General features: G+C 40.6%; 1 protein-coding gene across 1 annotated transcript in view; it reads left to right on the top strand.

The window, feature by feature from the left end:
* The window catches only part of cdc73 (cell division cycle 73, Paf1/RNA polymerase II complex component, homolog (S. cerevisiae)), a 41,900-nt gene extending 31,278 nt beyond the window's left edge, over window positions 1-10,622 (top strand). Inside the window, exons 11-17 of the mRNA XM_034702771.1 lie at window positions 348-405; window positions 2,889-2,924; window positions 3,947-4,034; window positions 6,182-6,343; window positions 7,737-7,837; window positions 9,591-9,732; window positions 9,827-10,622. Coding sequence (XP_034558662.1) covers window positions 348-405; window positions 2,889-2,924; window positions 3,947-4,034; window positions 6,182-6,343; window positions 7,737-7,837; window positions 9,591-9,732; window positions 9,827-9,863 — 624 coding nt within the window. The 3' untranslated portion in view covers window positions 9,864-10,622. The remainder of the gene's footprint in view (window positions 1-347; window positions 406-2,888; window positions 2,925-3,946; window positions 4,035-6,181; window positions 6,344-7,736; window positions 7,838-9,590; window positions 9,733-9,826) is intronic.
* The last annotated feature ends 2,273 nt before the right edge of the window (window positions 10,623-12,895 follow it).

Here is a 12,895-nt window from a genome sequence, read left to right as displayed (position 1 = left end):
TACTGGGAGTAAGAAGTGTCCTGAAGGGAATGAGCTGCTGTCAGCAAGGACCACATTTTCCAAGGGAAATTCTATTAATATAAAAAAGGGTCATATGTTTAATGGAACTTCTCCAATTTTCCCACAATGCAACTCTTGTCTTAATGAGCTTTTTTTTTAATCACTCAGTGCATTAATGTTTGTAACATATTAAAACTGTGAAGTCATAATTACCCCTTTTCCACCGAGTCTGTTCTAGGGCTGGTTCAGAGCCAGTACCTAATTTGGAACCAGTTCTTTGTGTCTCAGTTACTCTTTAAAAAAAGATTTAACTTCATGTTTTTGTTCTGTTTTTTGTTTTTGTCCAGGAAGGAGCATCTGCTCGAAAGGCCCAGACCCCTGCTCTTCAGCCTGTCCCACGCCCAGGTTAGTGCTTCAAAATATCATCATCCATGCGAGTCTCTTACATTATGAATACACTGCCTGGTTCAGACCATCGGCTGTATAAAATATGGACGTAGTATCCGTGACGTCACCCATCTGTTTCTGATGGCTGTTTTGAGGCCGATCGGCGGCGGCAGCCATATTGCTGCTGTTGAGCGATTGTGACGTAAAGAGGCGGGCTTTGAGCCTCCTCGCCAATAGCTACAGTGTTCCCGCCTGTCTATCAAGTCAGCTGTGCCTCTCATTGGAAGACTCTTAATCTCAATATCTTCGAAAGTGCCGCGTTAGATAAAAATTCACCCCCCTACAGTGCGTGCCGATCGAGACATGAGCTATCCAGACGACACTGGTCTTTTGTACCCGGCTGTAAACATGTTTATTTCTGCTGTAAAGATCAATCTTTTATGAATTGGTGTGTATGTGGTTTCCGGTACTTCCAGAGCCAGCCTCAAGCGGATCCTCGATGAACTGCAGTTTTTAACACTTCCGCATTGGACTCATATTTTTAAAACAATCATATTATTCCATAAAATGTTTCATAATGAACGATGTCATCGGGACGCCTCATAATGTATAAAAGGACAAACACGTAGGAAATGATTTTGTCGTACCCAACATTTTCGGTTTCATGTACTTTGACCAATAAGAAAAGAGTGTTTTCTTTTTTTCACAACCTGTGGTCTCTCTACTTTTGCCATCCCCTTATCTTTTCATGCACTCAATCTTGTACAGGACACTCAATCTTGTAAAGGACAGGACGAGAATTCTTCTGCTGGATAATAACTACAGTATATTCACAGACAAAGCTATTCTTTGTGCCGTACAGTTTTAGAAACCGGGTGATTCTCTCTTTCCCACATTTTCTGAGGGTGAAGATTTTTTTTTAATGTTTTTGTCAAATTGATGTGAAGCTGGTTTTAAAACTGGAAATAGCAAATCATTCAACCCCTCACTCGCTGTAATTATCTTCAGAAACCTTGACCTGGTCGATGCAGGATTCCTGTCCTGTCTGTCGTGTCTGTGGGAGGTATCTCTCAGTTAAATGTTGATGTTGTACAGCTGTCTGCATCACTCAGTCATTTAGATCTTACACCTCCACTTCCTAGAGAAGAAGTTATGCACCACAACTAATCAGCCACATTCTCAGACCTGAGGGCTTTTATACTTTTTATATTTTTGTCACTATTTTCTTGCCCCCAGAAAAAATACATTATTTTGCAGTTGAGCAGAAGAGTGCAGAGTCTAATATGACACACAACTTATTTGCACATGGTTGTATCACAGAAAGAATGCAAAAGATCTGTGGATGAACATGTCTCTCTGAAAGGGACTCTTGTTTTATGAAAAGAATATCATGTCTGTCCCCCTCATTGAAATTGACCTAGAATGCTTTCCTGCAGCTATTTTACGAGACTCAGAGGACAACAAAGCAGCATCAGTCTGTGTGTTGTGTCTGAACTGTTGACTGTGACGCCTTGGCTCTGCAGCACTGGGGAAGATTATTATAGTAGCTGAACTGTTACAATTTTGCTGCATGATGTTGTAGGGATAGAACAGTATCGTATCACAAAAACAAAAGCGTCTCAGTACTGTTGTGGACCTGAGAGTGTTTGAAAGTCTTCCTGGCAAAAATGTCGTTTTTTTTTAGCTGCAGTAGAGTACAGCGGAGGGATATTGGGCACCACAGAGACCATCATCCCATGCGTCCCTATCATGCTTTTTGCACTTTGCCTACTGCTAAAGATGTAGTACAGCAAAAATTGAGGACACTGGTGTTAGTGGCAAGCGATTTTGAAACTGTGGATGTTCAATAGGCTTCTAAATCTGACGTGTGGAAGCATTTCAGCTTTCATGTGTCAAGACATGAGAAAGGAGAAAAGGTGATGGACAAACAAAAAACTGTATGCAGACACTGCCAGAGAAAGGGAATACTCTAAAAGAAGCATTTCAAATCTCACTTACCCATCACAGTGTGAGAGCTCAAGGGATCACAAGATACACCCTCTGTGTAACTTGCTGTTTACTGTGAAACTGAGGTTCCCCAAAAAATCTTTCAACAAGCGCAACTGGAGGATATTATGAACCAAGAAATGATGCTGTTTATTTTGCAGAAGTATGTTGAAGGGCTTACTTCATGGTAGCTTTAGGTGTGAACACCACATGGTTGTTCCTCAGGTTTCTAATCAGGCTGTAAACAATAAAGCAAACAAAAAAAAAGGTTGGGTTGGAAGCTATTTTTAGCTAACTGCTGGCTACACTAGATTACCTGAAAAATGAGTCATCATTCCCAGAGGTACTCGGGAGATGTGTACATAACAGGTTAGAGCCTTTAGGTTAAAAGTGTAACTTGTAATGATACAACAGTTTATGAAAGACAACTCTGCGCTCTGCAGGATTAATGTAATTAATGTGTATATGTGGTCTTCTATTTTTCAACTCTTTTTTTTTTTTTTTTTCCCCTCCAGTGTCACAAGCCAGACCTCCGCCAAATCAGAAAAAAGGTAAGCAACCTCCACTCATTCAGATGTGTTGTTTTTGTCTGTCTGTCACGTCTGCAGATTTGAAGATCTAGTGGATGATTTTTATTTTTCATGGAAAAGTGCTAGCACTAGTTAGCATAGCCACATAGCTACATGTTCGTAGCTGTGTACCAAGACACACGTCTACATACTGATAAATAAAACAAAAAGAAACACAAAATCTGTGACCAATCGTTCAGAAAGGTCCTGCTACAGGCGCCTTTCCGTCAGGATCAGATTCTGGATCAAATTCAGAGGGTTGAAGTAACGCGGGTCTGTGAGCAGCCGTGTATATTCAGCCAACATGTAAACATTAGATAAACGTGCTGGAGAGCCGAGGACACATCCACTCCCTGAGGGGGCGTGGTCAGAGAGCTCATTCTCATTTAAAGGCACAGACACAGAAAACAGCCTGTTCTGAGCAGGGCTGAAAAAGAGGGGTTTACAGGCATACCAAAATCTGATTTCAAAGTGTTTTTTTGAGCAATAAACTTTAAAGACATGTTTTGGGGACCTCTTAGACCAATGTATTTTGATGAAAAAGAGCATATGTCACCTTTAAGAGTTGAAATATCGATATTATATCGGAGTTCAAAACACGCGATATATTGCTGTATCGATATTTTTCCACACCTCTAGTTGTGGACAAGGAATACATCATAGCTCTGTGCTGATTTTGTCTAGGACATGTCAAGGCAGTATTTTGTTCATCTCCAGTTTTTTTTGACAACAACCTTCATCCTGTTTCCTTTGAACAAGGCTGTTTCTTCAGCGTACTGACAATCACCTGGTTTGTCCCCTATCCTCTTATAGCTGTTCACAAAGAAGCATCGCAATCTGCTCCGCAACCAGTCACAGCTCCTCACAGTGGCTTGAATAATATGAACAATAACATACTGAATATAACTTAGTCTGTTCGTCATTGTTCATTCATTGTACTGCTTTTACTTGACTGTCCATCTATTCCCTGTTTTTAAGACCTTTTATCACCACTGTCCCGACAGGTTCCCGGACACCCATCGTCATCATCCCTGCCGCCACCACCTCACTCATCACGATGCTCAATGCTAAAGATCTCTTGCAGGATCTAAAGTGAGTATGCACACTTGTTCATCTTTTAATGTTTGTTACTATCTGCTCATAATTTGTGAGCTGTTGCTCTTTGAGAAACTACAGGTGAGGAGTCTTTTTATACAAGTTAAATCCTCTTTTTACCCGGCCGTGCTGTGACAAACCTTCCCCGCCTCTGCACTCCAATATTTAACCCCACAGTGGAATTTTATTGGTGTCCATGTGTGTGAGCTTGAATAGCAAGAGCATGAGAGGCAGGGCATGCAAACATGCAGCACAAGTTTCACATTCACATACCCAGACTTTCATACACAAACTGATTCACCTCTGTTACCTCAGGTACCCTGTCCTGCCTTGAACATGTTAGGTTACTGCTTTCTGCCTTCTCAGTATATCATGTTATCACTAGAAACGACCAAAATCCATCAGACCTGTGTCCTGTCCGTCCCTGCTGATAGGTTTCTATGTAGTTAATGTGTTAACCTCCACTCACTCCGCTCCGTTGCATTCGGGCTCCATCTCTGATCCAGCAGGTTTGAGCCCACCGGATCAGATTTGCAAGAGAGCACGAAGCACGACACATCAACCTGCACAGAGCAGATCGTATGGGACATAAAGCCCAACACCCAAACAAAATTAAAACGTCTGGTTAATTTTCAGAAAAATACACTTGTCTCTAAATTGTGTTTCACTTTACTACAACAACAAAACGTCATGATAAGCGAGGACAACATGGCTAAGGAGAGGAGTAGGATATTTTGTTGATTCAGTAATTACCGCAGGAAAACCTTGTTCTCGTGGACCTGCTCCATTCTGAAAATGAACCGCAGCAGAGCCAAGACGGACCAGACAGATCTTGCGGATGTCTGGGGTTAGAGTGGGCTTGCTTGAAACATTTTTAACAAATAGAAATCACTGTTTGACATGTTTAATATGTAAAAACAAGTGAAATCATTAGGCTGCTGCTCTGACAGACAAGTTGCACTACTTGTTTTTTAAACCATGAAGATGATGTGACCCCCCCCCCTTAGCTTAACTAAGCTTAAAGAAGGAGCACTCACCTAAAAGTTCTCTGCCCTCACCCGGAATTCACTTGTTCATAATTATGTCATTTGAATGAAATGGTTCAAATCATTTCAGTCACACAAGATCAGTGATGTCTTCCAGAAAGGGAAATATGAAAGGATGCAATGTATTCACATCCAAACCTTTTCAAAAATGTACAGAATATCATTTCTACACTACAATGCTGAAACTACACATGACAAACACACATATTTGTCTCCAGGTTTTACCCTGATGTTTGTTTCTTAAGCAATGAAAATGCAAGATGTGGAAGCAAAGCCGGTTCTCATCTACTGTGCTATATGCCGTCACACTTTGTCTGTGGCTGAAGGCATCATGTGTAAGATTGTCAGTATGTGCATCAGTCAACTTTCTTTGAATGCAAATCTCTGCAACAAATGGAGGGGATGAAATCAGGTCAGGTTGCAATTTAAATCAGTCTCTCTCATGTCAGTGACTGCAGGGAGACTTCTCTACTTTCTTTTAAGAGCCAGCTATTCTAGTAAATATTGTCAATACTGGTATGTTTATTGTTTGTAGATATGTGGTGGAGGTTTAAAGCTAGCCAAAAAAATTGAAAGGAAAAAATAAGGATACCCTTACACAAGCCAAAAACCTAATAAGGATTGAATCCTGTATCCTGGGTTTTAAATCTAGGCTAGATGTTCTCATTGCTTTACAAAGACTCACTGCACACCGTGACTTCATACATGCAATTGCTCATTGAACAGACCTGATTAAAGAAAAAGGGGCGAAATATAAGTTCAGCATTGATTTTTGTAGACTGTGATCTGACACCAAAGACAAATGTCTGCCATGAATCAAAGCATAATTTGTGTCTGAGAGATTTGGACTGATAAAACCTCCAAAATCACCTCAGAACCAGCAAGAAACACAAAATATCTGAAGCTCAAAACCTTCTGTTCTATTTTAATCACATCAATTGTAAGCTCTTTGAGGATTATGTCTTTGTGAGCCTTTTCAAACCGGTTACTTTGTCCATATAATACTGAATTTCTAATTTTCTGAATGATGAGAAATTTAGTGTACAGTCTATAAAATGCTAATCTCTTTCAAGTATAACCTTTGTTTTTACCTGTCAGGTTTGTCACCCCAGAGGAGAAGAAGAAGCAGGGCAACCAGCGAGATAATGAGGTTCTGCTCCAAAGACGCAAAGATCAGATCCAGCCCGGTGGAGCGACTCTGAGCGTCACTGTGCCATACCGAATCATAGACCAGCCACTAAAACTTGCTCCACAGGACTGGTAGGTGTCATCAATGCATGCCTCATAATTATTAACCTCTCAAACCAGAAAGGTTGGCACAGCATAGACACTCCTGCGGGAAGGTTTAATGACAGATATTTGTCCAGTATGCTTGTCAGACAGAGAAGTAGACTGCACAGAATAAACATAACATGAATGAAACATGGAGTAAAATTTAAGACTTTCAAATGAACATTTACCTCCCGTACTACTTTTAGAGACTAGGTACCACGAGAAGACCTGCGTTCTGGGACTGCGAATTTCTAGAGGTGATGATGCCTGACTGTTAAGAGATCTGAAGTTCATGAGCAATATTTCTTCTATTCTGGAGGAGCCAGTGTAGAGAAGCAAGGAGCGATGTAATCTCTCATCCTAGCCTTAGTCCATACTTGAGCTGCAGCTTCAGACCAACAGAGGAATCTTTAGACACTTATTAGGACAGCCCGATAAAAATGAATGACAATACAGCTCGCATAAGTCATTCATTCGCTGTATGTTCAACAAGGTTCAACATGGCAGGCAAAGTTCTTTGTACTTTCTAATTTAATTATGCTTGTAGATTACTTTTCTCTAAAGTGATGTATTGTTGTGGTTGTATTCCTGCTACTATATTTTCATACAGAATTATACAACTTACAAATACAGTTCTTCTTCAGCTCACCTCATTTAGTGAGGCTCCACCAAAAATTCAAACCTCTGATTTATTCATTTCTAACCATTGAACCGATTGCAGATTGGTTTTCATATGAAACTTGTTGTTTTTTTTAATTATAAGGCACATATGTTTCTGCATTGTTTAGTTCAAGCACACAGAATCAACTGGAAATTCAGTTTTTGTGAGGATGAGCTGTCGCAGCGGCACAGCTGTTGTTTGCGTCCATAAAAAATGTGAAACAAACACTTCTCAGTCCACTTCCACAGACGGCTCAGCGGCTGATCCAGTGGAGAGGTTGAGTCACTAGCTGTTGAGCTGCAGGTGTAATCATGACTCATGTTTGTCCGTGTTGTAAACTCTTGTTGGTTTTATTATGACATAACTGGTACAAACACTTTCCTCTGTTGTGGTGCCGTGTAGCTTCTTCTTCTCTGCTCTTCATGTTCTCACCATCATTACAGGAGCAAGGTTTCTGGTGATCTAGTTCTTCACATCTCATACCTGCTTTCTACGGTAGAATGTTGAATCTCAAATGTACACGTCCACACTCTGTTCAGGGTTTAGAGGTCAGTTGCAGACTAAGTTTGTTGAGCATACAGCTGGTCCTACAGTGGACCCTGCGTAACCTCCCCAGTGACATTTTAAGTTATCTCCAAACCCCCGTATTCCTGTATTTTATAACCAGCAGTGATTTAAAAAATCTGTCTTGTCTCAACAACAGCATGTGGTTTTTCACAGGGATCGAGTGGTGGCCGTGTTTGTGCAGGGTCCTGCCTGGCAGTTTAAAGGCTGGCCATGGCTGCTGCCTGATGGATCTCCAGTGGACATTTTTGCCAAAAGTGAGTGAAACTGACTTTGATGTTCTTGAAATGTGTGAGATCAGATTGTGGTTGCAAATATGACAGAATGGCTGCAATGAAATGTGATTAAAAGAGTTATGCAGGTTGAAGGCATTCAAAATGTACTGAGACTGAAAAAGAGATTGTTATATTTTTAATTTAGCTTTAGCTACTGCTCATAGTAAAACACACAGTATTTATTTTTAACGTACCTTTATTTGAAAACCTGTGTTCCATGTTTTGTTAATTCCTATATGTTTATGTGCCTACTGCACTTTCTATAAAAATAGATCAAACCCGTATCTAAGACACGGTCTGTTTGTCATGGTCTCCTATAACACACACTGGCTTCCAATCAAATTCAGAATACATTTTAAGATCCTCATATTAAAGGTGACATGTTGGCTGCATAGACACGGCTGCTCACAGACCCGCGTTACTTCAACCCTCTGAATTTGATCCAGAATCTGATCCTGACGGAGAGGCGCCTGCAGCAGGACCTTTCTGAAGGATTGGTCACAGATTTTGTGTTTCTTGTTGTTTTATTTGTCAGTATATTGACGTGTGTCTTGGTACAAAGCTACTAACATGTAGCTATGTGGCTATGCTAACTAGCACTAGCACTTTTCCATGAAAAATAAAAATCATCCACTAGATCTTCAAATCTGCAGACGCGGGGAGTAAAACCGACCTTTGTGTTTATTAAGACAGCCTACAACTAGCATGCCTCCCTCCTAAGCTCCTTGTTAGCACACGTGTGCAGATAATGAAAAACGGAGGAGGAGTCGAGTTGTATTTTATACAGTCTATGGGCTGAACAAGCTCCGAGCTCTGACTTCCGTTACAGACCGGATGTCGTTGTGACGTAAGAAAAACACTGAAAACTAAAAACGCTCGTTTCAGCACACATTTACAGAAAGGTGGAGAAATCAGAACAGAGGCAGAATGGGTTTTTTTCATTTTCGGGGGGTTTGTAGACATGCCAGGGACACATATTTCAGGTAGAGGACCATTAAAAAGTCGATTTTGCATGATATGTCACCTTTAACATACAAAGCAAGCCATCATCAAGGACCCTTTCATATCTCCGACCTGCTCTACCCTTACATCCCTAGTAGACCCTTCAGATCCTCAGACCAGGGTCTGCATGTGTGCCTCGTGTCAGGCTTAAAACTAAGGGTGACCGTGTCTTTGAGCATGTGGCTCCATCTCTCTGGAACAGTCTTCCATCCAAAGTGTGCTGTTCTGATTCGACTGAGACTTTTAAAAAGCAGCTGAAGACACATTTGTTTGTTATGGCTTTCGACTCTCTGTTGTAATTTGATGTAATTTTGTCTGCTTTCTTTATTATCTTATTCATTGCTCATTGTACTGTCTTGTCGACATTGATACTCTGTAAAGCACTTAGTGACTATGTCTGATAAAGGTGCTATACTAAATAAAGTTTACTTACTTACTATAAGTGAGTAAAAACAGTTGCATTTATGTACAGAGGCTACATTCCTTGTAGTAGTAATCACTCATTTGACTCCTGGTCTCTTCCCTTCACAATTATTTCCTGACGCTCTTCATCTGTAGTATATAATAAAAGCAATACAAAAAAGACACAAGAAAACAAATCCCTGATTGTTGTTCCAATCTTCCAAACAGGAATTAGTTCAGAATAAAATGTTTGCAGGCTTTTGCAGTGAGGTAGAGAAGTCCTCAACCAGGTCTTCTTCTTTTTGAATGTGTGTGCATGTTTTCCCTCCAGTCCGAGCCTTTCATCTGAAGTACGATGAGGCAAAGATTGACCCAAACGTGCAGAAGTGGGATGTGACCGTTCTGGAGTTGAGCCGCCACCGCCGCCATCTGGACCGGCCCGTCTTCCTGCGCTTTTGGGAAACCCTCGACAGGTCTTTCATTAATCTTGTCTGTGTTCTGTTTATATGGATAAATGGTTGCTTTTCTCAAACTGACCTTTCCTCCTTTTTCTCCCTTGTCTATTAGATACATGGTCAAACACAAATCTCACCTCAGGTTCTAAGAAAAGATCACGGCCTCCATCCCTGGAAATCCTGCTGATGAATTGTGAAACCCTCCAACTCTCCTCCTCGTACTCCTGCAGAGGTGGCTCCTGTTCTCCAAGCTGCCACCCAGATTTCTTCCACATGATCATTTTAGCAGGAGGAGGAGGAGGAGGGATGATCCAGCAGACTTCTTCTTGGACTCCTGATGTGCTGGGAATGTTGCTCTGGACACCAGGGAGAAGGTTTATGACTTTCATTTTTGTTGTAATTTTTTTCTAATGATTTCATGTAGTAAACATAAATACCAAAATGTTTTATATAAAAAAACATACTTTGGAAACATTCAGCTGAGAGAGTAACATGCTGGGGTTTGAAGAAGAGATGGGTTGCATTTTTGTGGAGTATTTGTCAGTGAATTTAACTCAGATATGTTAAGACTGAGAGGAAATGGGGAAATGACTCTTGGTACACAAATACGTTTTCAGGAGAGACTTCCTTTACACATAATTTTTTTTCTTTCGGGTGTTTTTGGTCTGAATGTACATAAATGTATGTTAATACTAAAGAAAAACTACTCTGACTCAGTACAATGATCTCAGTCAGGCAGTCTGTTCCTAGCTCAGTTTCTGACAGATCAGCACATGTTATGGTCATACAATGACCTTGTTTAAGTCTTCTTTTCTTCTTTGTTGGTGTTGTGCTAGAGGAGACAAAATGGAAGGTATTTCTTTAAGGCATCACATTGAAATAGACAATAAAGCCTCAGAGAAAAAAAATCCTGTGTGCTTTAATGGTCACTTTATTATGTCAAGCTCTATGTTTTCCTGTTCTTCTTTGACTGTCCATCCAGCACAGTGTAATAAGATCAATAACCTTTAAAACACCTCCATTAGAATTTCCTCAAATTTGCATCCCCTCATACTGAAGGACAAACTGAGGAGACTTTAATAGTCAAAGGTCAAGGTGTGAGTATTATTCTCCTTTATGAAAATGGTATCAAAACAAAGCCTGAATGTTTCCCAGTGAAATTTTTCACTTGAATCTGGGAGGGTAGGAGCTCTGCTCAAGTGTAAAGCGAATGTTCCCTCCCCTATAGCCAAACCAAAAGGCTGACACTAAATAACTATCAAGAGAAATCATGTTCCATGAATGAATGCGATGATAGGAAGTGGAACAAATCAAACTTGGTTTTCGATACAACAATTAATGTAACCGTCACATATTAAGGTAATTTTTTTTTACAAATGAGACAATGCCTAATGATGTTAACTAAAACAAACACAAGAGAAAAGTGATATAAAGGTGAGCCCTACCTCTGTAAAATATAACTTGTTAATAAGCTTAAACACAAAAGAAAATAGTGTCTGTCAGCATGATGTCAACTCTACTGTGGGAAAACTGGTCTATTTAGAAGAAGGGATGTTGAAGATGTGCCGATCTGGCATTCCTACTTCACAGTGCATACAGGTTTTCATTCCAGATGCTGCACCTACTGAGATACAAAAAAACTAACACAAATGATGTCTCACTTTGTGGAAAATACAATGATAGCTATCTTATTGGCTAGTTGAATAATTAGCCTTGTGCACGGACAAATATAGGGCTTGATGATATGGCGTCTGTCAATGCCATTCCCCCCCTGTCCCCCCTTCTCCTTCAAATGCTGTTACTTTTGACTCCAACTTAACTGCACAGAAAAAAGAGAGCTTGAGGCCTCATATATCCAGTTAAGTTCATTGTCATTTAAAAAAATGTTAGCACTCTTAAAGCATACATTTGTTGCTCATTGAGAGTTGAATATTTGGTTATGTATTGTTAGCAGTGAAAGGTACTTTAGGCCTCCTCTTCTTTTCTGTTTACTTTGACTGGTTTCTCGTGAGGGAAATGGGGATTGGGTTCAGTTATGTCTGGTTTTTCCGATACTTTAACGCACCTTTTCTGAAGTGCGCCCCAACAAGGTGCTTGGGCTCCTTTAAATGACGTCACATGATTGAGGTAATGAGCTGCACCTGTGATGTGAAGAGGACCCCGACCGAGATACTACGACGAGTCTCAACCACCGATAGCAGAGGAACTCTGGAGAACCAGTCCGATACTTTTAAAATCTAACCTAAAAGAACCTTTAACTCAGACGAAGCTTGAGCTCGCCAGTCACCGCCACGACGCCCAGAGTAGCAAGTGACCCAACCTCCACACTAGTGTTCATCATACCCCCCATGGTGCCATTATGTCCGAAACAAAATACGCTGAAGTGCTCTCTTGGACTCCACTGTAGTAGATAAAACATTAAAAATTGCCTTCTCTGGTGCCCTTTCAGAGTAAAATGCATGAAAAAAATGCCTTCTAGATGCCCTCCCCATGTAAAAACATTTTTTAAAAGTGCACTCTTGATGCCCTTAAAATGTATAGGTGCCCTCTTGAAGCCCCTCAAATGTATAACACTTAGAAAAGGGGCCTCTGGAAGCCCCTCAAATGTATAACACTTAGAAAAGGGGCCTCTGGAAGCCCCTCAAATGTGTTAAACGGAGAAAGGGAGTCTCTGAGAGCCCCTAAAATGTAAAATGTTATGTTCATTATGAACTATAATCAATAATATAGAAATAAATAAATAGTTTTGTGTTTTCCTTTTTGATAATAAAATTTCAAAGCACAAATGGTCACATGAATGGTTACCAGAATGCAGGAAATTAAGTGTTCGCTGCTCAAAATGTTCTGGGGGAGAACCTGCACCTCAAACAGTCTGAGTGCCACTGGGCCTACACTCTCAGGTGAGTGTCTCTTACAATAACAGGTCCACATGATGTCCTAGAAAAACACTTTGAGGACCATTAGTCCTTCAAATCTGGTTCACTGGATTTTGCAGATACAATATTTTAAAACAGGTTAAATATGCCCACTCGAGGATGCATCAAGACGTTTTTGACCTGGTCGACCCAGCTGTGATCTTTACAGGGGTAGCATAAAGCATCTGCCAGGTTGGGATGTTTGAAGTGATTCGGCTGCTGTCACTGGATGACTCGTAACGTATTGTTTCTTTCTGTATTTTTTA

Source organism: Notolabrus celidotus, chromosome 15 (genome assembly GCF_009762535.1).
Source record: "Notolabrus celidotus isolate fNotCel1 chromosome 15, fNotCel1.pri, whole genome shotgun sequence".
NCBI lineage: Eukaryota > Metazoa > Chordata > Actinopteri > Labriformes > Labridae > Notolabrus > Notolabrus celidotus.
The sequence above is the reverse complement of the archived record's forward strand: the minus strand, read 5'-3'. Positions and strand labels throughout refer to the sequence as shown.